The sequence below is a fragment of the Rhipicephalus microplus genome, chromosome 9 (genome assembly GCF_043290135.1).
Source record: "Rhipicephalus microplus isolate Deutch F79 chromosome 9, USDA_Rmic, whole genome shotgun sequence".
NCBI lineage: Eukaryota > Metazoa > Arthropoda > Arachnida > Ixodida > Ixodidae > Rhipicephalus > Rhipicephalus microplus.
In genome coordinates this window covers 28,816,927-28,844,073 of record NC_134708.1, presented here as the reverse complement: position 1 = coordinate 28,844,073, position 27,147 = coordinate 28,816,927, and the positions used below count along the sequence as shown (strand labels likewise).

Below are 27,147 nucleotides of genomic sequence, written 5' to 3'. Positions count from 1 at the left end.
CAATATGAGTGCTCTGTTGGCCGAAATATGACCACGAACACTCAAGCTGACGTCAGCGAACAGGTGCTGACTAGCGCCACAGTGCTCCTAAGTTACGGCCCTAGCGGCAGAAGGTATGAACTAGAACGTGGGCGCTGGAAGAGGTGCTCTCTGGGCAGGTCAGGAGTGTAGTAGGTCATGTATGTGACTGTCCCTGCGCCTCTCTCTCTTCTTGTTCATCTCTATATCTCTAAACCATTAGCTCCTCCCTATCCTTTTTAATGCCTTCTTACCCCATCCCCTGCGCAGAACTGTGGATGTGCCCTCCATTGAGTGAGAGCCAGTAACGGAACTGCGCTCATTTCTTCCTTTTCCCCTTTCAAAAGTCACTTACAAGCGCGCGTTAGCACTAGCATTTAAAGAAATCATCCATGAAAGAACGAATGGAAGCGTTGCTCCATGCTTCAGTCGGACATTGTCAAATTCTTCTAACGTTGCCATCTTGTTTCTGCCACATGTTTGCTTTGATTGGTTCACAGACAAACATCTCTTCTTCTGATTGGCCCTCATTAAAAAGAAGAAAAAACATGGCGGCATTCAAAAGCATGGCAGATCTTGAAACTGTCGGCGTTCGTACTCTTCCCAGAAACATTGAGCGCGAGGCGGACACTGAATTGCCGCCAGCACGGAGGAAGGCCGCCAGTCTATTCTCTGCATAAGGCAAGTTCGGTTGGAGCGCGCGCTCGGCTCGCTGCTTTCGCTCCAATTTCAGTCGCACGGTCGGCCATTGCGTTGTATCGGCGAGGCTGCGCAAGATTTTCGCACGCTCAGAGTTTTACTCTTTGCTGTCGACAGTTCTCGGTCCTTCGGCGTCTTATCTCAACCATGTCGGGCGGCTGGGAGTACACGCTGACCGGCTTCGGCGACTTCCTCGAGATGCGGCGGGTGCTATTCGTGGAGCCGATGCCGGCCACTCGCCTATGCGGTGTCTGCCGCTTGCTGCCTTCCCGAACTTCGCAGCTGCCGTGCGGCCACGTTTTCTGCGAAAGCTGCTACTCGCAAGTGCCGCAAGGAAAGGACCGCTGCTGTCCGTTCGACGGGAAGAAGTTCACCGACTCCGACGTTCAGTCGTTGAGCATCGAGCTGCGCCAGCTCGAACAATGCTGCATCGTGTGCGTGGCCGGCTCGAGTGTGTGCAACTTCTCCGGCAAACTGTCCGAGCTCGCCGATCACATGGCTCGGTGCGGCAGCGGGGAGACCAAGTGCGGAAAGTGCGAGCGAACCGTTTTCCGCAGTCTCGCGGTGGATCACTACCGAAAATGCACCGGGCCGTTGCGTGCGGCGAAAGCCGAAGTCGACGCCAAGGGAATCGGAGGCGCTCCCAATATGGTGGACGTCGATAGAAGCACGCGGGAGCTGATGCTGAGCAAGGGCGTCGACCTGGAAGCCGTTTTCAGCTGCTTCACCAACGCTTTGGCCGAAAAGGTGGCCACCCTCGAACGTCAGTTGCTCGAAGTGCAGAAAAATTCGTCGGTCGCGACTGCGTCAAAGGCGGCGGAAATCCAGGGGCCGTACCGCGCTGCGTCAAAAGCTGGCGTTTTGATCACCACTTGCAAGTTCGCCAACATTTATGAAGGGTTGGACTCGTTGAACAAGCAAAAAGTACTCGCCAAATCAACGGACACGTATTTGCTAGGTGGTTACACTTTCGAGCTCAACTGCAGGTTCACTAAGAAGGAGAACGACGTGTACCTTGCTTTTATTCTCTTCTTGCGCGACGGCGAATGGGGCAGTTATGTGTAGTGGCCTTTCAAAAAGAAGGTGACCTTCATCGTCATGCACCCCAGGAATGAGTCAAAAGACATCCGCTTGCCGGTAACCATGGATCGCCACGATATGGTGAAGTCTAATGCCGGAGCTTCGAACTGGGGTCGTTACACGGACGGAAAGAACTGGAAGGATATTGAAATGCAAGGGTACGTCGACAGGGGTGCTCTCGTTGTCAATGTCGAGTTTAAGTAAGGAAACTCGTATCGTTACTCGTTCCATCGGCTGATTGAAGTGCTGTGTATGCGAAACAAGTCGTCTGCGTGAGTACTACTAAAAAGAGCACAAAATTGGTGTCATTCAATATTATCACACTGCTGAGCATAACCTATCGCTTTGATTTCCAAACTGAGTGCACTAGCTGGATCGTGTTTTCGTGTTAATAAATCGTCGAGTTAAGTTGTGTATGCTTGTTTGTGTGTGTCTATGTTTTCCCCAGGTTTTGTCTGACTTGCACCGAAGTAGTTAACGGAGACATAATAATCCAAGCGGGTCCATTAGCGTAGCCAGTGGAACATGTGATGTCGCTTCGACCGATTGGGTTTGAGCATGCTCATTTAAAATCTAAAGGTAGATTCACATCACGTGACCTCGGTAGCCTATTCTCAAGACGCGCGCTTTCGCAAAGGCACGTGATCGCGGTCGTGAATGGTTGAGAAGCGCACTCACGGTGGCGGTGATACACGCGTAAGCCACCGCACCAGCACGATGCTTACGGCCTTATCATTCATCCAGTTGTTGGACGTTAGGAAAAATTTCGTCATCTGCATACAGTAATAGAGCACGGCGCATAGTTGTGAAGAGGGGTAGGGTGAAATAATGGGGCGGAAAAGAGAGCCACATTGCCTGACGAGTGAAAAACTGGTCGCCACCTCTCCTGCAATCCTCTGTTTTACAAAGCGGCGATGTTTTGTGCAGGGAATTCCCGCTTTTTTTTAGGAATATTCCGCTGTCGTTTTGGGCGACAGAAAAAAATCACAGCATATCCGCTGACTGAATGATGAGTGGGGCGAAGCGTCCGTCAGTCCGTCCATTCGTTCTTGCTTCCGCGCGTCCGTCTGTGTAACCGTCTGCTTGTCTGTCTGTCCATCTAGTGAATACTCAAGTACCACCATCTCGCATCTGTTTATAACATCTGCATTGGTTTATTCCACCAACAACTATCACCTAGCGGTGAATCCTAGAACGAAGTGGCTACGCACTGCATCGTTACGATACGGGAATCGTTACGATATTGCTAAGATTTCGGGAATGTGAAATCGCCCTGCAGTGTGACGACCGAAACATAAGGGTCACGCTACGCTTTCGGCTTCTGCAATCGGTTGTAGCGCATGCGCGAAAGCATAGCCATTTTCCCGCCGCGGTGGTTTAGTCACTAAGGTACGCGGCTGCTGACCCGCAGGTCGCGGGATCGAATACTGGCTATGGTGGTTGCATTTTCGATGGAGGCGAAAATGCGGTAGGCCTGTGTGATAAGATTTGGGTACACGTTAAAGAACCCCAGTCGGTCAAAATTTCTGGAGCCCTCCTCTATAGGTTTTCTCATAATCATATGGTGGTTTTGAGTCGTTAAACCCCACATATAAATCAAAAGCATAGCCATTGAGTTTATTATTTATATTTCTGATACTTACGTGGGGCGATTTGTATTACATCGAGGATGTCAGACTCGAAACCCAAGTATGTATAAAGTACGTAAACAATGCTGCAAAGGCCACGATCTTGTATTGCACCAGTGTATGAGTGTGTGTGCACGTGCATTATTACTATCATTATTATTATTATGAAGGAAAAACAGCGAAATAGAAAATTTGCATGTTTCAGAACGGGAACTCTTCGGCATAGTACGGAACACCACTGTTATGGAGTGCACGGTGTTTCGTACTATGCTATATCCCACTATATCAGAGGCACCCCTCTGCGCGATTCTCGTATGATCGGCTGTCGATGTCCGACAAAATTACCACGCGGAAGCTCTGCTGGACATTTCTGTGAATACTTTCGAAACGAGGGAAGTATTACGGTCAAAATTTGTAGTAATATTGAACAAAAAGCAAGCGGGAAAATGTTTACATGCACAACCTCTTTACATAATATACACAGTGAGTGCACACAGCACGTGATACTATAATTGGACATCTAAACTAAGTTCTTGTATTAAATGCAGGCAATTCCTGAGGGCGAACTTTGTGACACACTTGCAGTGATGTATCTCTATAAATAAATGGGTTTTACCTGAATAAAGCCTGAATCAAGCGATAGCACTGCCACAGTACATAGGAGTTATAAAGGGAGGGTGTTGATTCACAGTTGAGATAAACAATTATGAGACTCACCAGAAGGTATACGGTTGGCAGTGTAAGCGAGATGGCAACAAAAGGGGCCAAGCGAGAAGTCAGAGAGGTGGAAAGGATTTATTGAATAGCTGCTATAAAAAAACGCTGCCATATTTACAAAGATGTTAGAGGAGCTTGCTCGGAGATGATCAAGTAACCCGCGAACATCTCTCGTCATCGTATATAGATGTGACGACGTTGTTATATATACATTACATACACAATGTTTATTAAGTTACATCTGGATGCGCTATATAGATTTTGATGAACTCTACATGTTAAATATACATAAGAGATGCCCTTTTCCAAAGGACAAGAAGGACGTCGCTCTACGAGCTCAAGGACTCGTTCTACTACTCTATGGAAGGACAATAACAAGAAAGAAGGCATGGCGGCTTTGCTACTTTACGCTGAGGGAATGGGAAAGGGGAGTATAAAGAGAGAGAGGAACAAGAAGAGAAAGACACAAAACAAATTGTAAGTCAATGGGCTGACACGTATGCAGTAGTGACACTACACAAAAGTTAAAGGCGTCCAAATAGGTCCGTAGTCCTCAAAAAGCGCAAGAGGGCTCTGACTGCTTTTTTAGCCGACGAAGTACAAGTATGGTGTTCCAGCAGCATCTGCACAGATAGTGGCCGATTGTCCAATAGTCGCAGTGGGTCAGAAAGTTTCTGTCTCTCAGAGGCAAATTGAGGGCAATGATATAGCAGATGGTCGATGTCTTCTCTTCGGTGCCGCGGACGTTGCATTTCGCACTGTCAGTCGATCCAATCAGGGTTGTATGTGTTTTTGCGAAGGCTAACCCCAACCAAAGCCGACAAAGGAGCGAAGCTTGACATCAACAAAGTCCGGATGGAGGTCGAAGTTCCAGTGAAGGGTTTATTTGGTGGAGTCTCGTATTCCTTATGATGGGGTGTTGAACTCCAGCATACACAGACTATGTGCCAGGAGGTGCAGTTGCCTTCCAGAGTCTGTCCTTGACAGAGAAAGCGGAAGGTGAGAAAGAATCTTCTTGGTGGGATGTGCGAGCCATGTTGTCTGCGTAATCATTGCCACTGATCCCAGAATGGCCAGGTAGCTACTGAAAATTGATCTAGTGGCCTGTTTCTGTGACGTGGTGAAGAAGCTTGACAACCGCGTACGTTAGCTCTTCGTGCTAATTTCGTCGAAGGACTGACTGCATGTTCTGCAAGGTTGGTTTCGAGTCGAAAAACATAGCCCGCTTGCTCAGTCTCTGGGATGTAATGTACTCTACGGCATCACGCAGAGCCACAAGTTCTGCCGCCGTAGACGTAGTGATGTGTGGCAGCTTGATTCGCTAGGTGATTTCCCTAGCTGGTATTACCACCGCACCACCAAAACTCTGTGGCTGAATATGTGCACGTGGTTATTGTACATTTCGTGCAAAAGGTGCAGGCTCAATTTTTTAGGACTGACTAAAGCAAATTTGATTTCTTCTGCGTTCTTGGAATTGTAAGACATACTTGTGGAAGGGTCAGGCACCATGGAGGATATACCGATTTCTTCATAGGCGTATAACCTGACGTAAACATGCACGATATGCACTTGCACTAAATTTCGTGCAAGGTCTATCAGTAGCGAGGCTCACCAAGTGGTGAGAAATGTTATGTTGCCTGAGGTACGTACGTATGCATCGTTTCAATGGTGGTGTGCGTCATGATCGAGTAGTCCTGTGCCATGTCAATGGTTTCAGCCACCGATGCACAGTGGGATAAACTAAGGCATATCTTATAAGAGCATGGGCTTGAATGTTTTGGAGTGTGTACAGGTTAGTTTTGCAGATGTTAGATATTAGGATAGGCTGTACCGCAAGAATCTAATAAATAATACCTTGTACAGCTGTGACATAGACTCGACGGACACTCCCCAAGATTTTCCAGCAAGGAACCAGAAAAAGTGACAAATGGCAGTCAGCTGCTTTTTCATGTAGTTTACGTGTGTTGTCCAAGATAGGTCTCAGTCGATTATGACTCCCAAGAACCTGTGACTCCGGCTGCATGACACCAATTTACCGTTAACTGACATGCTGTAAGCGAACATTGGCTGTCTGGTGAACGCCACGACTGCACACTTTCCTCTTGCAATTTTGAGCCCTTGTTTACGTGAATAGTGCGATGTCACTGATGCTGCCTTCTGAAGTCGAGCCCCAAGTTGAAGTCAAGTCACAGTTGATATCCACACACACGTCTTCAGCATAAATGGACAATCGTACGCTGCTTGGCTGCTTGCCAACTAGTCTAATGGGCTGGACAACGTCGGGCTTACCACACCGCCTTGCGGGACTCCTCGCCTAGCGTAATACTCGGGTGTTAGGCCATTCTCTGTATGCACGTGAAATTCTGTAAGTAGCTGTGAACCCACGTAGAGATCTTCCCACCGAATCCTACAAATGCGCTGAGGATGGCTTCGTGGGTGACATTGTCGTAAGCCCCTTCAACGTCAAGAAACAGAGCAGTGAATAATCATTGACGGGCCTGATGTTCTACATATGTCACCAAGTCAACTATATTGTCAATTGATGAGCGGCCTTGTCTGAAGCCAGACATGACATCTGGATATGTTTAGTAGAACTCCAAGTACCATTTCAGATGTGTTAAAATCATTTTCACCGTAACTTTTTCAACACAGCTCGCGAGAGTGATCGGGCGGTATTTTGAAATGCTCAAAATTTACTTGCCGGCTTCGATGAGTAGAATCAGGCGACGACTTTCATTCCAGTGGAACCATACCACTTTACCAGAAGTTGTTGTATAGCAGCAAGAGTGCCTTTCGAGCTTGATCTCCTGGGTGACACAGAGCGCGGTAGGTGATGCCGTCAGGTCCTGGCGCTGAAGAAAGCCTAAACAAAGCAAGCGCAGCTTTCAGCTCTTCCATTGAAAACGGACACTCCATTTAGGTATCACGTTAGGATAAAGAACAGTCGGGCGTCCTCGTCCCAGTTGAGCTTGCCCCACAGGCAATCCTTCGACAGAAAGATTCTGCAAATCTCTTCGTAGCGTAGGTGAGGTCCCAGAGATTTAAATGGGTATAGCGCTGACCAGTGGTTGTACGAAGACCCCGGACAGTTCTCCAGATTACATAGCGACAGAGGCTTTCTTGAATCCAAGAACTCGCAAAAAGATGGCCATCGTCACTTATCAAGCTTGTTCATGTGACGCTGTATTTTCTTTTGTGTGCGCTTGGCCACTCTCGGATCATCAAAGGACTCCGTGGGTCTATAACGTCATTTTGCACGACGAATTTCTCGAAGTTTGTCGAGTTCAATGTCCATATCGCTACGTCATGAGCTCATCGAAAGCGAATGCGTGGTGGACTGCAGGGCACTCTTTATTGTGTCTTCTAGGTTCAAGGGTGAGCCACCAACACAGTCTTCCATTATTAACTGGTCAATCGGTGCACTGGATGGCTCTGGAGGACTTGAGACTTGGAAAGCCATCAACCTTCAGGTATGTCGGGATGTGGTCACTACCCCTTGTTTACAAATCAGAAAAACCAGTGCACTCTCCTGGTGAACGAGCGTGACAGAAAAGTGAGGTCCAGGCAACTACTACACGCTGATCACTAAAGAAATCGTGGCACCGCCACTGGGACGAGGACTGCAACAAAGCCGCGTGCACGTGTCCACACTGCGCATGCGCGTCCGACGAGCCACCAGCCGGATTGCGACCGGACCAGGCGCTGCAGCTCGTAATGCTGACGTTCGACGATTCCATTACCGAGGCCAACATGGTCTTCTACCATGAGCTGCTTGAGGGTTCCCGCAGGAAAAACAAGAACAGGTGTGGCATCGCGGCCACTTTTTTCGTGTTGCACGAGTACACAGACTACACGGCCGTCAACTAGTTACACTCCTGGGACAGCGAGATCGTCTTGCACTCGATCAAGTGGGAGAGAGAGACATACAAGCATTCTTATGCATTCACCTATAAGACGAACCAAAGACAAAGGCCTACTCGTTTTTCTTCTCAGTCGATGGAATGATGCTCCCTCATCCACCTCAAAAACCTTTGTGTCCCGAATGTGGTTTTGCACAGCCTCCAGCTTTGGAAGCACTTGAAGCGTTTCGCATCTCACCTACTTTTGTACTGCTTCCAAGATCGGCCCACCATTGACTAGGCGAAGGTGTCATGTGACGACGTGACCATGTGCGTCACAACGTCATTTTTGGTCGATCTGTCCCATCATATGGCGACTTCATCATTTGATGTCGATTTTTTTTTGCGTCACTCACGTTCACGGCGACGGTCAATTTACTCGTTTGAAGAGGCATCTAAAGGCCTGGCCAGACATATCCATCGCAGTGCGTCAACACGAGGCTTTCTGACGCGACGCCGCGCCCTCTGCCAATAGAGAGTGTGGGCGCGTGGCTATGCATAACTGCGCGCTTTATGCACTACAACGTAGTGCGCAAAGCAAACGCCTAAACGGGAAAGCACCAGAAGCCATGATGGAAGGTGGGCTAACACTACAGGCTACCCACAAGAGAAACGGTTCGCTATGCTACGTCATGCATGCACAAAACGACCTTAAGTGCAATCATTAAGGCTGGACAAATATTTTAGGGCTCCAAATAAATATTTGAGTATTCAAATTCACTTGAAAGCTAATTTCAATTTTTCGATATGAACATGAACGCACACAACCTTATGTAAAGATGGTTTCACTGCAGTGTGGAGCTGCTATGTGGTGAAACCACCTCTAAAAAAATCAACATTTCTGTTGAATCACACTTAAAAGTTAAATGTATATTTAGCATCGTGCAGAGTTCTTAAATAGTAGACACATTACGCATCTTAAGTATTTAGAAAAGATTTATCAGTGCATACAGATGCATGCATCTGTTCATGTTATACAGGATTATATGGGCTAAGTACAGTTATTTTAAAACATGACATGTTTTGCTGCTTAAGGGGGCAGACTGCTCTTTGAGACCAAAAAGTGACAAAAAAAAGTTTTTTAACATTGACATATTTGGTATCTGAAAGTATTTCGCTATCTCTCTGCAAATTTTCACACACCAGGAAGTGGTTATTTTTTTGTAATGTCATTCTAACTGTCCAGATTCTTGGTGCTGTTGGCATGCAGAATCTGCAAAAAAATGGGGAACTAACTTCGAGGCCTCTTTATAATTTGCCGGCACCTGTGTTAGAAGCTCTGCTACGAATTCATGAGCACTTTTATGAGGATTGCAAAACATGCACACCATGATTGTCGCTTTTTGAAGAAGCTGTGTGTTTTCAGTTTTTTCCATTTTTCTCAAAGAAGTAAATTTACAACAGTTCAATTTTGAGGCCTCAATATCTCTGCAGTTAGGGCAGGTACAATAATAATTCTTTTTGCAATGGAAACCTGTATGTGTGTAGGGTGTAAGTATGGGAGCAGAATTTAGAGAACAAGCCTTAATTAATTAATCACTCATAAAAATTTTAACATGATTTCAACTGCTATTGAAGATGGATGGTTCATTTTGCTGTAAAATAATTAAGAAAGGCTTAAAAACAAAAAAAAACTCTTGCATTATTTCAATCAATAGTTATTAGTCTATGTTGGGATATTTTAAATATCACTTTTAATTAAGCACTTTTGTATATGACAGCCTTAAACAATAGGGAATGAACTTAAGTTATCTCAGGAATAAAATGAGTTACAGAAAAACTAATTAAACATTTGAAATCAACAGAAAAAACTGCGTAATTCTGTATAGTTTGATCAAGATCAATTAAGAAATAAACAAAAAATGTGTAAGAGCAGTCTGCCCCCTTAACTGGCACCCTACTGCAATTCAAATTTTGCTACTACTGAACTCCACTTGAAACCGAAAGATTGACATAGGCAAATGTAGTTCCAGTCATTAAAATGCTGTACAAATTAGTTTAGTCATGACACACATGCTGATATTCAATGTCATGACTGCTATTCAATGTGAAATTGTTTGATAAATTGCGTTTTTGCTTTTAAACTCGCATTTACAGTTCATCCATCCCCAGCAATCATTTGTGTGAGAAGCACTGAAGGTTATTTTGCCCTAGCATGCATGGGTGGTTGAATAAGTTGCCCATTCGGATGATTGTAAGACTTCCAAATGATTTGTCCATCCCAAACCCAACCACTGGGTGCGATGTGATTTAGGAAGAGCCTCAAAGTGTGGCAAGTGTCTGCCCACCATAAAGTACTGAAAGTTTCCCCCCACAATCTCCAACTTCAAGAACTTGAATCTTGATGATTATGATCTCTGCAGGACTGGTTATGAGTAACTATACTATAGTATATTTAACAATGACTGCATTCCAATCACTATTTTCTTGATTTACCCCAATGAAACTTATTTCCTGATGTATACAAAGAAAGAATGATAAGCTTCAGAACATTTTTGGCTTGATATAAAATGAAGAAATGCACTTCAGAGAATGCAGATCACAACTATGCACCCTGATGATGTAAGAGTAGCATCTAATATGGCTGTCTTGAAACAGTGCTTACCCAAATTGAGCACATGAAGGTCAGCTTAGGAGACTAAGTTCACTTCTCCTAATCAGGCACGCATTCATTACTTCGCATTATTATTGATTTATTTATTATTTTTTATTATAAAAATATAATATATTGCATTAAGACTTGCATGAAGATTGACATCAGAAATACAGCAGAAATACAGCAGAAATAACAAAGCTGAGTCTTTTTCTTTTCTGTTCATCCCCTCGGAATGGAAACATGGGCGTGCCTGCTGCAATAAAAGAATAAAATTTATTTGGCAGGCTCCCAATTACTTCAATGGAATCAGTTCCACTAGTTTATGTCACAAAAAAAAATCTACAAACACTCCCACATAAATTTTGTTGTAACAATGTGCCAATTAATGGGTGCTTGTCAATTTGCCCTTTCATTACCCTTCCACAAGTTTTCCACAAAGCTGATTTGCAATACTGACAGTAAGCTTTCTGTCCCACTAAAGACAAAAGGTGCAGTTCAATGCCTTTTCGCTTGAATCTGCACACATTTCTCCCTTATAGTAAACGCAGGCAAGTGATAATACTTTAAAACATTACACTGTTTATTCCGCTTTCCCGCAAATGTTGCAATAACCTCAAATCACAGTGACGACATCTCGCTGCCCGTCGTGTGCTGCTGCCTGAGAACGCAGTTCCAAGCGTAACTGTATAGCTGCTTGTTCACCTCCTTGAGCATGGCCACCTGCTTGCTCAAGTCTGCGTCCTCAAATGTGCTGCCCTCATCTTCGTCGCCGTCTACCTCTCCGTCGCCCGCGGTGAACGACGCGGCTGTAGACAGCAGTGCCTCGGCCAAGTCCAGACGCGGCAATGCATTTCGCCTTGCCTCCTCCTCGCGGCTCATTTTCGTCAGGCCAGATTCCAGTTGCACGGGTACTCCATTCGGATCCTTGGCCGCCTGTGTGGTGCGCTTGAAGACACCCAGTGGGAGTGTCGGCGGTGACGGCCTCATGGACGTCAGGGCCACGGGCGTTGGCACGACCAGAACATTGGTGACGGCTCCCTTGTGGTGCAGGACGTGAATGCACTGTTTGGAAGCGACGTCCCACACTCGAGCTGTGCAGTCCTCGCTGCCCGACACCAGCAGCTGGCCGTCCAGCGACGTCGCCAAGCAGGTCACCTTGCCCTCGTGGCCGAGAAACGTCGCTTCCGGACGCTTGTTACCCGTGTTCCACTTGTACAGGGCCACCTGTGACAGTAAAACGGGCAGTCAGTGCTGCACGTAGCCTTGCTGGGCTTCTAAGCTATCCAGCAGAGTGTGTTGCAAACGAAGGCGACGAAGCCATGCGGGTTATATGCAGCAGCATAGAGGCGTAGGCTCACCGAGTCACTGCAAGCACATAAATTCGAGGAGCTTTGGCCCTAGCATGTTTCGTGCCATTTTCCTGGACTGCAACTTGGCGTTTGGAACCAGGACACTCCTAACTGAATTGCCTTCAAGGTCTAGGTATGACTTCTTTCCAAATTACACGTTATATACCAATTACAAGCCATGCTTTTGGCAAAGTTGAGCTGCGAAAATGTGACTACATTGCTTGCAAAAAGACTGACACCACACAGCAGAAGTAAACGAAGCAGTGGAAACAGAGGGGTCACAAAGTGGTCATGCAGACTTTTCACGCAGCTTGGCCTGGCTTGACGATAGGACAAGCCGCACAAGATCAGTGGGAGCATTGCTGAAAACAAGTTTTCGTTTTCACCTGCAATGCACAGCCTTCAAGATCCACAACCGAAAACGGCTTTTTGCATGCAGTTGGCAAAAGGGAGGCTTTTGGGATCTGCAGCAATTACCCAAATAGCTTCGGTAGCATAACTAATCACCATCGCTGTCTGACGAGCTTCATGCGATCATTCACGCTGTCCTGGCTCTTTTTAAAGGTCAGTGTGGCGGTCGTGCGAGTGTGATGCATGTGCTTTTTCGTGTACTGCATGTGTGTGTGTGTGCTGCTTAGCTCCTACTGCTGGGGCCAGTGGAAAGCCATACAGAGGTTACGCTTCTGTAAATGATGCCGTTGTGGCATTCAGTCATGCGTGAGACCTATATTCATCAAGCGCTGTGCAAATCTTGCTAACATTGCAGGCCAGGGGCACAATCTTGTACACATTCTCCGATAGAATAGAACACAATGTCAAGAGAGAATAAGAGAAAGCAAACAACCAATGACTTATGGGCAAAGGGAACACGCCCCAGAACAATGTGCCACATTTTGATTGTCTGCCAAGAAAATTAAGAAATGTTTTCAATACATCAAAAAACTAAGAATTATTATAACTGAATATCGATATTTAGGGGCATCGTTTTTCTAAGTTCAAAATTGAAGAGTGTGATGACTTCAACAATTCTTCTGTGTGTGTGTGTGTTAAAGCCTTGACTGAGTGATAGACTTTGGGCGAGGCCACTGGTAGCTATTTTTACATACTGTTGACGTGGGCTTGGATCAAGCCAGAGACAACGCAGGCTAATTCACTAGTCCAACTCAAGAGGTCGCGTTTTCTGTAGTTGTCTGTAAAGAATATCAGTATACATTCTATAGGGCAGAATGGTGCCTCCCTCTGTTCTGTGCTCTTTATTTATGTAGCAGACGACAAAATACATTCAGACCTTGTTAACTTGGCTCTCATGGGATTGGCGAAAATACCAAAGTTAACCTAATTTCAGATACTAATCGAATGGACTATGCAAACCAAAGAAAACTGTACATGGCACAGACAAAGGCTGATTTCAGGAAAAAAAAAAAGTGTTATTTTTGTCAGTCTCGTCGTCAAAACTTGCACTAGAACAATCATCTTCAACCTGCATCGAAATAGTTGGATGTTCTGAAAGTGACGGCGCACCAAGAGAGCCAATGTTCATTTCATTGCGTAGCTTTCAGCTACAAAAATCCAGTCGAGGGAAGCTGGCCGTTTCACAAGTCCATGATCCACCATAGCAATGCATCTTCCAGTTTTGGGTGAGCTGCCGTCTTGCAGTTTCCAGTGCGTCTGCGTTTCCAGTGAACTTGCCGCTGTCAAACACCTAAAAATTTTTTGCTTGGTTCTACACGCAGTCGCTTCAAGGTCCCATAAACTAGCTCCAATATTTTTTCAAGCATTTCAAGTAAACGCGCGCATCGTATGCAGGATGCCGTTGGGATCAACGATTCTGCACGTGGCAGCGCTACGAGCCGTCGGCGTGCCACAAATTCCAAGAAACAATCCCTCCTCCTTTACGGGCCTTCGAGCCTCCACGTGACTCGTCGTGCCACATTTCTGGCGCGCCGAGCCAAATATGCCAAATATGCTGTCAAGCAAGAGCCAACGACTTCCGGTCAATCTGCAAGCAGCTGTTCGTGCTGCTTGTTGTTCGTCGTGTTGCCTGCGTGCGTGTAACACGTGCGGGGCACGGCGTGTCCCCATACGGGTCCATAGCGTTGGAAATCCTTTGAAGACATGTCCGCAGCACAGGTTTCATACCGGCATGATTACGGCAGCCATGGTTCGCCATCAAGCACGCAACTGACGGAGTCGACCGTTGGAGTTGCAGCAACCAAAAGTAGATGGTGTTTCAAGCAGCATGTCAGCGATGACGTATGCCATGCGAAATTGGGAGGGGCGCTCAGCGAGAGGGCAAAGCGGGATTACTGCACCATTTCGAAAAATGCTCACGGCTCCGTGTTCGTCGTACGCTTGTGCACAATTTCCCCACAACAACAGAATCTCGACCTCTAGGTGGTTTACGGGCCCTTTAAGGTGCTTCTTTCAATGTCGTACTTTTTCATTATCTCCTGTCAAGAAACACCTGCGTTTATGTCTTTGAAGAACATCACCTTTCTTTTCTAAATCATTTGCTGGCATCTGTGGCCGCTTCACTGCGGCCACAGATGCCAGCAAATGATTCACCGCTTCACTGCGATGTGCAGCACAGTCACAGCGAAAGCACACTTGCAGAGTACCCACTACGCCATAAATCAATTTTGTGCAATACAGAAGAATTCACCAAGCCATCTTTCGTCATTCTTCGGAGAAGGACGAAGCCTGTCTAGGGTTACTTTGCAACGCAATTCCAAGCACTGGCGTAGCTCAGTGGTAAATTACTGGGCTGGCACGCAGGAGACCAGAGTTCAAATCCCATTGTGTCCTTTGTTTTTTTTCCTATTCTGTTTTTTTTTTTTTTTTTTTCATTTTACACGATAGTGGTTTACGAACACCGGCGGCGGAGAACTAGGCGAACTCGACCCTTGTTCTGATCTCATAACAGCTTTCGGTGTAAAGAAAAAAAAAAAACACGAAAAGAATGCTACCACAGCCGAAATTTTGCACGCTGAACGGTACCGATCGTTCGGTTTCACTGGCTTACACAAGACATGGGCTGCAAGACTTTACAATCTAATTCAGAACCACCATTCTTAGAAGCCCCACTGAAGCCCCTTTCTTTCAAATATAGCCATGGAAAAGAGTTACGCTGATTCTGCACAAAACCATAACTGACAAGTACCAACAATGATTAGGCCTAGCTTGCGATCCGGTATGTTGTCAAGGGAAGTTAGTGCAAGACAACACGAAGGTTGGGCATCGAAAAAAATCACTCATGCACTGATCCAAAAGCAGTGCATGTAATATGATGCTTAGGTTCGCGGTCAGGAAATCAGTGGCGACTAAAGTCGGCCAAGCTTGTGCAAGTCCGCGTAGTTGCAGCAAAGGCGAAAGCTCGAGTCGGTAAGCCGAAATGCTTTTAAATTTGCCGACGAGGTATCGAACGCGATAACGTCGACACTTTTGTCAACAGGAAACTCAATGCACACTTTGACGGGGACACGATCACAGGTTCCATGCAGAGGGCAAGTGGCCGGGCTAGCTGCTGGAGCCACCCTGGCTTCGGTGCAAAGGACTCAGACACCCAAGCAACCACCATTCTTCCTCACTTGGCAAGCTGGTGCCGTGCTACCACAGCCTTTTTTCTTTTCTTTTTCCTCGCATCAGTTAACGTAAATAGGCGTCAAATTGCAACCGTGCAAGTACGGTACAGAACTACTGATCACAGCCAAGTTCAGGGCAAAAAAAAATAATAAATTGATTTCTCCCGACCAAACTGGAGGTGCGCCTATTATGCGAGTGAATACGGTGCACACAGTTTTTTCCCAGACCGCGCAGCAAGCCAGAGTTTGAGTTGACGAGATCTCGACAAACGAGGTTTCACTGTAATTCATAATATACTGCCATTTCCTGTTGCTGTTCTCACATATGACTGTCGCCTGAGCCCCGAATAATCCCGTATCCCGCACTAAACTCATGAAAGTATTATCGGACGGGTTAGTTTGAGAGTACTGTCTAAGGTGCCGCAACCAACACTGTTGCTGGCTGTAGCAATACTAGATCAACTAAGAATGCATGTGCGCTCAAAGAGTGGTGGCAAGAACCACATGGCGCAGCAGGTGCTTAAAAAATGTGATGTGCTCGTCAGGCATGAGAAAGTGGACAAGGCAACACTGCAGACTTTCATTCAACAGTGAACATAGAAATCAACATGTGCACTCCAAGACCATGCTAAATATTCTATCTGTCCCACTTTATGGCTCTTGTGTTCCCCAGCTCTCAAGTTTCTTTTTTTTTTTCTTCACAGCATAATGACAAATACATGAACAGCTTTCTATTGAATGCTTAAGCATAGCAAAGACTTGCAAGTAATTTTAAAGGAGCACTGACACAAAAGTTTTGCACCTTGCTTTCGTTTGTTGTTTTGTGATACGTAGCTTATGACCCACTCATCACAGCTGAAAACCTCGTTTGCACAAGTGCATGACGATTATTTATTTAGAGATATTTGTAGAGTGCCCAGTCGCCGTTTCGGTTTCAAAAAGCTCCGAGCTGGGCAACATCAGTTCCGGTAGCAATGTAAACACCGGTGGCCACGTGACCACGCAAAACTGCGAAGTGGTGGCATACGCGCAAGAGCATGCACGAGCGGGCACTGCTCGGACATGCACAAAGCCGCAAACACGGAGGGAGAAATGACAAATAGCGCAAGGCGCATGCAAGCAAACAGCCCCCACAAACTCGTAACGGAAGTTCATTTACACTTCAGCTGCATTTATGTCGATGTTGTAAGGGGCTTCCCACTAGCTTAGTTGCATGGCATGCACATTAGAATTAGCTTTAATTTAAATTTTAAAATTATTTTAATTTAAATTTAATTAAATTTGATTCTTATATTTTAAATTTAAATTTAGAATTTTAAATGGGGTCTAGACTATATTTGTTGTTGATATTTCGTAGATGTTGTGTGAGTCTCTTGATAAATCTATTTCACTTATTACCTCACTTTTGCAATTTTGTGTCAGTGCTCCTTTAATTCCTTTGCTTCTACAGCATGCCTCAATATGTGTCACCTAAACCACTGTAGGAGAAAAGAACGGCACATTATCTGTAACGTCGCTTCAATACTTTACGCCAAAAGACAAGAATACAAGAGACCTCTCTGGTGAATTGTTACTCAACATAAATTATATGTATAATGCATATAATTTATACTCAGGCCGGTCCGCACACTTACCACCTAGGGCGTATGCCTCGGAGGCAAGCCTTTGGCAACGGCCGAGGTTGCTTTTGCACAGGCTACCCAAGGCATTGCCGGCGAGAACAGGACGGCAACATCCAGAGATCTGTGCTTGGGAATCTCAAAATGATTTCTGTTCGAAACAACCACGCTACGAGTTTAACACAGAGTGCAAGGTGCTTTTCACACAAGAAACTGAGCCTGCAGCTTCAACACGTCCCCGAAACGCTGCGAACATGGTAGGTACCAAAAGCCTCCATTTAAAATCGCAGCTCAGAAAAAAAAAAACCAAGACCTGCGCAAAACGCACAGCACTGTCACATCGAAAACTAGAAAAGCGGCCTTTCACAGCCTTTTTTAAACACTCTTTGAGTAAGTGCTAGAAACACACTTGCTGGGTACCTACTACACAATAATTCATTACAGTTTTTGTGTAGTAGAGACGTATTCACTATGCCATCCTTTGTCACTCTTCCATACCACTACACAATTGCAAGAAAGTGGCTGATGCTGTGGCTGATCACAATAAAGAATTACCGTAAATACCCACGTATATAACGAACCAGAATATAATACGACGCTAAATTTTAGAGGCGCAAAATGAAAAAAAAATTGTATTTGCGTATAAAACGATGTAGGAAAGGTCACCGAAAACACATTTATTGAGCACGCATCCGCCATGTCAATCGCTGTCGTCTTCAACTGCGCTTTCCTCGGACATTTCCTAGTCAGGCAAATCGAAAAATAGGTGCTCGTCTTCTGTGCCATCGAGGGCATTACAGATGCCGCACTTCTTGAAGGAATGACGCACAAGGTCCCCTGGGATGCTTGCCCAAGCGTCCACGATCCATTTGCATAGCGTGGCCGGCGACGCCCGTTTCAGCCGCCCGGTCGGCGTCACTGCAGGCTCACCTGAGTGCATCCACTCGGCGTGGCAACGCTTAACCGCATCCTTGAACGGCTTATTCACACAAACGTCGAGAGGTTGCAATTGAGATGTCATCCTACCCGGGATCTCGACCAGTTCCGTGCTGCAATCGCGCAGGAGCCTCTTCACCGAGTCGGCCAAATGGCAGCGAAACGCGTCCAGCACCAGAATGGATGGAAAAGAGAGCAGGGCACCAGGCCATCTGCACCACACAGACTTTGCCCAGTCTAGGACAAGGTCTTCATTCATCCAGCCTTTATCGTGACATCTCACGATGACATTCTTCGGTAGCTCCTCCCCTTCAGGCATTGTCTCGCACTTGAAGACGAAATAAGATGGGAGCTTGTGTCCGTCCGCCGTGCACGATAACATACACGCGTTTTTTCATTGCCAGTGGTACAGACACTGACCTGCTTCGAGCCCTTCTCCTGAACTGTAAGGGGCGATGGCATGTCCAGGTAAACTGGCGTTTGATCGGCGTTGCCGATATGTCCCAGCTGGAAGTTCTGCGAGCGGCGCAACGTAATCACATGGAATTGAAATGAGATAAGAAGCTCTGGCTACAGAGAGCTTCTGAGAAATGGAGGTTCGCCGGCGCAGGAAAAATCCGGCTCGGCACATGTAACGGTATATCCAGTGCTTGCTGGCTTTGAAGTCCGAGCTCGACATCTCCTTTTCTCTCGCCGGCTCCCTCGCTTTCATCTGCATCAGCTCTATGTTGACTGGCAAGTGCCCCGCCCGCTGCTGTCGAAGGAACTCTGTCAGTGCGAGTTGAATCTCTGGGAAGGCCCCTTTCTTTGGACCGCGAAAGCTTTTTCGTTTTCCGCTGCATGCGAAAAGTGCTTTTTTCTGTCGTCACCATCCACGCACACTTCCCTCGGTGACTCCAAACTGTCTTCCGGCCACACTGTTACCGATTTCCTTGGGAGCTGCAGTGACCTTTCTTTTGAATGCAGCCGAGTACTGGTTTCGGTGCCCTGGCATGTGAAGTGAGGCACAGAACACAGCGAGGTTCACATGTCTGCCCGTCCGCTGTCCAAGCGCTCAAAATACTCAACAACAAAGAAAGAAATGGCACTAGCGCTCACTTTTGCAGCGCGAGTGCGCGAAGATAACAAAGCCAAGCATAGCCACTCGTAGACAAAACGAAGCCGTAGCCAAGCGGCAGTTACGAAACCGAAACTTCAAGCACAATTTCGTTTTTCGAGCAAGTTTTCGTTTGGACCCGCACATAGTACGAGGCGGAAATTTGGAATGCTAATATTTGGAAGAAAACCTCGTATTATACGCAAGTATTTACAGTATACCTGAAGCTTTTGTAATGGTATGGAGAATTCGATGACGCAGTCATTACGAAATTCACATTGTATGATGCCGGATTGTTCCTTTGCTGCTCTTAGACGCTTTAATGCTCACATCAACATGATTCATCTCCTGACATTAAGCCTGCCTAACGTCAGTTTGGAAACGATTTCGAAGTACCGGCGTGGCTCGGTTGTAGAATACTGGGCTGGCACGCAAGGGACCCGGGTTCGAATCTTATTGTGTCGTTGGTGTTCTTTATTTAGTTCTTTTCTTATTCTGCACAACAGTGGTTATGGACTCTGCCAGCGGCAGAGAACTACGGCGCATGCGACCCTTGTGATAAGAGCTTCCGCTGTAAAACGACAAATATTGATACGATGTGCGACCGTTACAACACTGGAATCGTACAATGGTCGAAAATGTTGCGAGGACGCGCTTTAGCCAAGTGATACATGGTGTTTTGAGGACACACATGCAGTTCAATGCTCTAATGCTCTTTGTGTGCGAGACCGACAAAGCCATGTCTTCTCTTCAGAGTTCCCTTCTGCTGTTTTGATGATCTGTAGGCAACGGTTTCCCTGAAGTTGTGTGGAATGTCAAGTATATTGTGCTGCAAACTCACAAAAGCATGTGAACACACAAGAATACTTGTTCCATCTTCGCAGTCGGCTTGTCCTTGCAAGTTCTATGCAACAAATTGGTTAGTCTTGTAACATTACTCAGTTATGAAAAAAGTTTTTTTTTTTTTACTGTTGAATATCGCACCACCAAAAATACCCGCTCTTTCTAGGCACAGGTGTCAACAGGACATCAACAAGAACTCACCTCGAATATCTTTCCAGTGCTGGAACCGGCAAAGATGTGGTCCTCAGCCGGATCCGTAACGACTGCCGTCAGTGCGGCCTCCAGCACTACGGTGGCCAGCAGGTCACCGCCATCAATGTCAAACACCCGGCACGTCTGATCGGCTGAGCAAGTGTAGCAGCGTGTCCCACCCAGCGCGCCGATGTGGATGTCGGTGACGTCATAGCTGTGCTGCGACCACGCGTGCACGGGCTCGGCGGGTCCCTGCGTGCCGGTGCACGCAACCTCAGCCAGGTCCCAGACCAACACCTGGCCATCACGTGATGCCGAGACGAAACGGCCACCATCGTCAGTGAAGCGCAGACACGTTATCACCTGGAAGTGGCGGCTCACCACGGCAAGGAGGTCGCCTGATGAGACCTTCAGAGAAAAGGAAGTTTTAGTGCAACTGTGAATTCGCAGTCACTCCAACATCACGTGGTGTCAACGCCCTATCCAGTCTCAGCCATAGACCTTAAAATATTAGGAGTAGCTCTGATACTAAAACCATTCAGTTAGTGTGACTCAAGGTAATAAATACAATCTGAGTCACTTATTGAGAGTGGTCGAGAGCTAGACTGTGGACCCTGTCCACAGCTTCTACCTCACAATAGTTCATGTTTGAACCATAGCATAGTGGCCCAGCATGCAGTATAACTGTTTGCTATCATTATGGTGTTGCTGTCTGCATATATCTCCAACACAGTGGTTGAAGAGGCTGACTGGCCACACTATACAAATGCGGTTTAGACTATATATGAGTGTCATTCTTGTGCTCGAGGCTTGCAGTGTTCTTGCACACCTACAGAAATGAGAACTTAAAAATTGTTCAGTGGAGTACTGACTATTTAAATATTTTCGGCTTTTGGCTCCACATGAAAACAAGGGTCTCAAGAACACCAAAAACAGTGCCATAGCACTTGAGAATGCTTTCAATATATTTTTTAATACTGTTACCTTAAAAATAGTTTTGCTTTGATGTTATGGAAGAGTTGAAATAGCGACATAGTACCAACAGCTGTAAGTTTGTTGTAAGCCACACATGGTTCACATAAACAATAAGTGAGTTGCTGTCGAGAAGCTCTAACAGCGATTCCTGCAATTTAGGCTGCATGCACGATGCCTGCTTGCAGATATTGCGTGACAAAAACTTTAAAATCAAAGTAAAACATTTATTACGTGTTGTCAGGTTGCAATATGTGAAGAGCGAAGGCAGTGCATATCATGGAAACAATAAATGACCCTTTTGGGGTGCGCAAAAATCTTGTAGATACTACTTTAACATACCGAAGAGCAGGAAAATAGCCCACACTAAAAAGGTATTGCTTGAGGGCATGCTTTTATGGCATAGATTTGCCTACAATAATAACCAGATAAAACACTGGCATTATTGTCACCAAGAGATGCTAATAATGGTGATTCCTGGGGTTCAGCGTCTCAGAACCACAATTTGATTAAGAGGGACGCCGATTGAAAGACTCCAAAAATTTCGACCACCTGAGCTATTTAACATGCACATGGGCCTCAAGCCTATGTCCATGACCACCTGAGCTATTTAACATGGGCCTCAAGCCTTTTTGCCTTTGTCAACATTGCGGACCTCATGGTCGGGATTCGATCTTGAGATATTTGGGTCAGCAGCCTAGCAATTTAACCACTAGACTGTGTAGGAGCTGCAAGCACGACGGTCAAGCCAGCATAGAAATTATGGGTAGCACGCTAATTTGCCTGAACTTCAATGTTTATAAAACACACCCTCCAACTATGTCCCTCTTACGAACTGCAGCTAAGTCAGCAGTAACCACTGGTGTGCCCAAGCTGGGTGCTGTTGTGCGATACAGTGGCCCTCCACATGGAGGGCCGCTAACCTATATTCACCCGCTCCATCTGTGCCGAATACGTCGCACGGCAGTGAGGACACCATTGATCCACCTATCGCTTTTTTAGATGCGAAGCAGCTCTTTCACACGTGTGAGGCCGTACGTAAGTGCACTCGTACAAACAGGCCACAATGCGTTCCCCTCATCGCAGGCGTTGGAGCGGTGCCAAGTAGCTCACGTCGCAGCTGCGTGCCGTCACGCACCCCTTGCACACTTCCCTCGCAGGTGAGCACTGACGTCACTCTTCTTTTCATCCGCAGCAGCTGGCTCCTCCGCCAGCAACACACTTTCCTCTCGCTTCACCCTCTCCACCGCCCGCAGCACTCGACCACACCCATCGAGTGGGCTCTTTCGGCTCGTTTATCTGCGATGAAACTTACATGAAACCCAACCCGCCTCCCCTGTCTGCATTTCAAACAAATGTTTACTCGAGTAAATGCTACACCGAGTTTCACTTCAAACCGTTCTTATAACACTCGCGTCAATGCCCATTTCAACCGGCGCACCGCTGCTGCTTTGCATCCCATCGGGGTTCCCTTCAAGGAGATAGTCTATGATATTTTGTTCCAAAACTAATTCAAGATGATGGGGAAGTTGGGCACTACCTTGAAAGAAGCATATCTTCACCTTTGCTGATCAGCCCACTTTCTACACATATGAATTCCCACACCCTAATGAATAGACTGGCATAGACCATTTAGTTTAGGTATCTCCAGCAGGACTTTTGATTTGTATGAGTTAGTACATCCTAAGCAGGGGGAAAATTGCACGAGAAAGAGGAGGACGCAGAAACGAAGTACACATGAGTGCTGAACCAAGTAATGAACATGTAGTTTGCCTACCTTGGTTACCTTGGTTAGGTGGTTTGTTTGGAATGGTGTTCAGTGTGCTGTAAAAACGAGCGATCGATGCCATTAAGATGTTAGTTGTAAGTTCAGCACACTTATGTGTACTGTGTTTTTGCGTGCTTGCCTTTCTTATGCAGGTTTTCCCCAGTTAAGAATAGTTTAGATATGCCACAGAACTTTCAGCCTACAAGTGTACACTACACTTGTATTGATGCATTACTGTCCAGCTATAGCATGCATGACCAGCTTAAAGGCCAACTCCGGCAATTTGTTGACCATGTCAGGATAATGGTGCTTTTATGTTCGTTAGACACTCTTCTCACATGCCCGATAACTGAAATGCTAAAAAAAATTGAAAATAATTTTTAATTACCGAAAAGCCGCAATACAGAAACCCAACCGAGTGCGCTTTTACGTGTGATGTAAAGATTTGCCTGATAATGCCCGCCAGATGGCACTACCTGTCCACGCCGTTCGCGGCGATCGGCTAAAACGCTTAATCTGTTATGGAGAGTATATAGCAAATTGTGTGTGGCTCACAACGCAACCCCACTTGGAACCTATCGCGTGCCCACCAACATGGAAAAGGAAATCGCACGCTCAACCCAAGCAGCGCCGGCAGAACCCACACAATACATAGCAGACTTTGCAGTGGCAACATTGGTTCGTCACTTCCGCCAAGCAATACTTAACATCACACACACAATGTTGCCATTAATTCTGGCAATCTATGTGAGTGTTTCGACGCACGTTGTGAAATTCATTCAAAAATAATCTGCGAAACTCTCAAGCCTGCAATTTGGCATGAATGGTGCAAATGTGCAAATGAACGTACCCAGTGAACTTCATCGGGATCCACTAACCTCGAAAAATCACCGGAGTTGGCGTTTAAGCAGACATGGCAAGTGGTGACTGCTGAGGGATTTCTGGACTGCGGGGTATGCTTGCAATCGGGTGACGCAAACAAGTCCACACTTTTCCTAGATTCCTCGTGCACCCTAGCATTCAAAGTGTTCTGCACTTCTACAGCAACTACTTTCTGGCTAGAAGAGACAGCTATCTATTGTACTTTGCATGCTCACTTTCACTTAATTTGCATATGTGAAAAAAAAGGGGCATCCTATAATGCTGCCTTAAGCAAATTAAGGTAAATCAGTGTTAAGCCTGCTCCTATGACCCACCCCTAATTTTCTCCATCTATAATTCTTTTCTGCCTCCATGAAACCAACAGACAATTGAGCATAGGGGCAGTGGCGTACCAACTCTTTTGCGAGTGGGAAAAGCAACAAACCTACCTCAGTCGTCACGTGATTATATATATATATATATATATATATATATATATATATATATATAACCATGCAGATTAAAGAACCCTATGTGGTCAAAATTTGAAGAGCCTTCCACTACGACGTCTCTCATAGTCATATGGTGGTTTTGAGACGTTAAACCCCACATATCAATCAATGAAGTCACGACCATTCCGTCAGCTTGCGCATACACTAACCATCACACCACACCGCACTACAGAACCGTCTGAAATGAAACAGGCTTGTGTAGGCACCGATTAGTCATTTGCATACGGCGCGAACATTCCTGCAGTTACTCTAAAGAACGGGTGCTTTACTCCACAAGGAAGAAAGTGCCCCTCCTTGTGGTGCTGTGTGCAATCTTTTGTGCACATTTCGTCTTTCGGAGTAGCAAAGAGCCCTTTTCATGGTAACTGCGCAGTTACTCCAGAAAACTTTCTAGAGGTAATGTGTGCGTGTACACTGCTGTGAGCTCATCCTTGCTGAGAGAGAACTAAGCAGCGCTGCACGTGTGTGCTTCTTTTATGTCAGAATTGCATTTTGAGCTGCAAAAGACAATTCAAGTTGAATGAAAACTAACTAGCCTGAATCCTAATTAGACATTAATCGTGCAAAAAACCACAGTCTTTCCTTCTCCCTGGTCCGGTGGGTCAAGCTGCGGGGTAAGCTTAGAGGCTGAGCTTGCAGTGCACTAGTACTCTAGTGCACTACTTTATTCTTTGCCATTTCGCAAACTGCTGCCATCGCTACAAGTTACCGTAAGCAAGACTGATCAGATTTATCAGAGACAAAAGTGCAAACCTTTTTGTGGTGCTTTTTGTATGGCAGAACTAAAGCATTTAAAAATATTTGTCACAATCATTGGCTCACAGCAGCTTCGATAAAGCAGCAGTGACACTATTCATTTTTGGTCAAAAATAACGATTTCTTTGAAGAAGCAGATGCTCTGACTGGTCCATAAAACGATTGTGCGTTCCCATTCATAACAAAGCAAGTACAAGACGCTTTCGCGCCTTGTACTGTAGCCCGCTCTGCAATGCTCCAGTACAAGGTGCGAAAGAGTCGCATAGGCGGCCCACACCACAAGGAACATTCAAGGACAATCGTCACAGCAGTAATTAAGGAAAAAGTTTACTATATTAAAACGTTCCTTGGTAACATTTTCCTTTCCTTGTAACAACATAATTGAGTGATTACTGTGGTGAAGGAAAACTTCGCCTTAGTTGTTTGTTTTCCGATCGCGCAGCTGACAGTGAGCGCTGTCAAAAGTGCGTTGGGGGGGGGGGGGGGGGGGAGGGCTCAGCCGTTCCTCCAACTTGCTTTCCCATCTTGCCTCCCTTGCCCCCCCCCCCCTCATCTGATACGCCTATGCTTAGGGGGCATATATTATTTTTAACTTTCGTGCATAGATTATGACCCAAACTGAAAAAAATTAATGTGCGCAAAAAGTACAAAAATCTTGGTATCGGATCTCGAGGAGGCAAATGGTGCTTTTCCGAGCACTTTAATTCCTTTTTACGGGGTCACAATTACTGTACGCTTAAATAAAACGGACAACGTCCACAGTGCCTGCTTTGGCTTGTCTGTTGATGCCAATTGGTTGTATCCAACTAAGAAGCGAGCTACTCAACACTTCCCCTTCTTAAGCTTAGAATAGCAGTTAGGTGGGCTAGTTGGTAAACGTTCATGTTGAAGAAATAGGCCGTGCAAATACGGACAAGAGAGAAGCCAGGACATCACAAACGCCGTACTATCGCCCTTTGTCATGTCTTAACCAAGCTCTTGCATCTGTGTCTGCACGCCCATTCTATTTAATGCGAATACTCTTGTCTTCAGAGAAAGACGCGCAGGGCGTCTCTGCAGTTTTTATTCGGGAGACGAAGTCGGCGCCTCTCTCTCACTTGTAGTAAGAGTCTCCGACAAGAAAAATGAATGGCATCACACTTATAGCCATGCGACGAGTGGCCACTCTGTCGCATACCGCCAGTGCGCGGCACTAAATACCGAAAACGCTAGCGGTGAAGCCATCGGCCAGTGGGAAAAATCAATGACAAACCAACACGAGCGCGCCCCTGGTTGCGCGAACGCAACAGCACGACAGAGGGACCTCACCTGCCACAGGTATATCTTGTCTTCGATGCCGGCCACACAGTGCAGGCCGTCAGGAGACGCCGCCAACGCCGATACCCTGCCGGGGCACACGATTTGCTTCTGAATCTGATCCCGACGCTGCAGCGACCATACCCGCAGCAGCGGCTTGTCTTGCTGCGCGCTGATGACGTAGTCCGAGCCCAAGAGACACAACGTGCGCGGACCGCTCGTGCCTCCCTTGTACTGTGCCAGCACCGAGGCCGACACGACGTCCCAGGCGCACGTGTTCCACAATTGCCCGGCGCCGTCGCTCGTGAAGATGCTTTCGAACGACGCCATTTCTCCGCGTCAATGTGAACCTCAGCCCTGCTCGTCACCTCAAATCGGCAGAGTTTCCGCTAGATGCCAGCAGTGATGCAAAACTTTTTTTAATGTTTAGAGCAAAAAGAATAGAAAGCACGCTAAAAACTAACACAATCAAACTTTGGCATCCTAACGCTAACTAAATTGACAGTTATTTGAGAAAAAAATGTTATGACGACTCTGCAATTTTTATTTACAAAAAAAAAAAAGCGAAACCTTTGAGATTAGCAACTAAAACCTTCAACAAATGTACTCAGAGATGGGCTACCTAGCTTAGGCTTGCAACTCAGACAACGGGCTCCTTGAAATGCCTTAACAACCCAAGGAGAACTTGTGCAGCATTAAAAACTGTCGCTCGTGTATACGGCGGAGGCG

The 27,147-nt window shown here is 46.2% G+C and overlaps 1 protein-coding gene across 1 annotated transcript; it reads right to left on the bottom strand.

The window, feature by feature from the left end:
• Positions 1 to 11,196: 11,196 nt before the first annotated feature.
• On the bottom strand, positions 11,197 to 27,009 carry LOC119163658 (WD repeat-containing protein 18). The gene is made up of 3 exons (XM_037415704.2): positions 26,431 to 27,009; positions 20,263 to 20,661; positions 11,197 to 11,861 (listed from the first exon to the last, which is right to left on the bottom strand). Exons 1-3 carry the CDS (start codon positions 26,746 to 26,748, stop codon positions 11,256 to 11,258), a joined length of 1,323 nt encoding a protein of 440 aa, XP_037271601.2. The 5' UTR covers positions 26,749 to 27,009; the 3' UTR covers positions 11,197 to 11,255.
• Positions 27,010 to 27,147: the final 138 nt, after the last annotated feature.

Coding starts and splice junctions, on each gene's coding strand:
- LOC119163658 (XM_037415704.2), bottom strand. CDS start 26,748: ATGGCGTCGTTCGAAAGCATCTTCACGAGCGACGGCGCCGGGCAATTG. Junction 20,662..26,430: donor ACAAGATATACCTGTGGCAG/GTGAGGTCCCTC, acceptor TTTTCTCTGAAG/GTCTCATCAGGCGACCTCCT. Junction 11,862..20,262: donor GCACTGGAAAGATATTCGAG/GTGAGTTCTTGT, acceptor TTACTGTCACAG/GTGGCCCTGTACAAGTGGAA.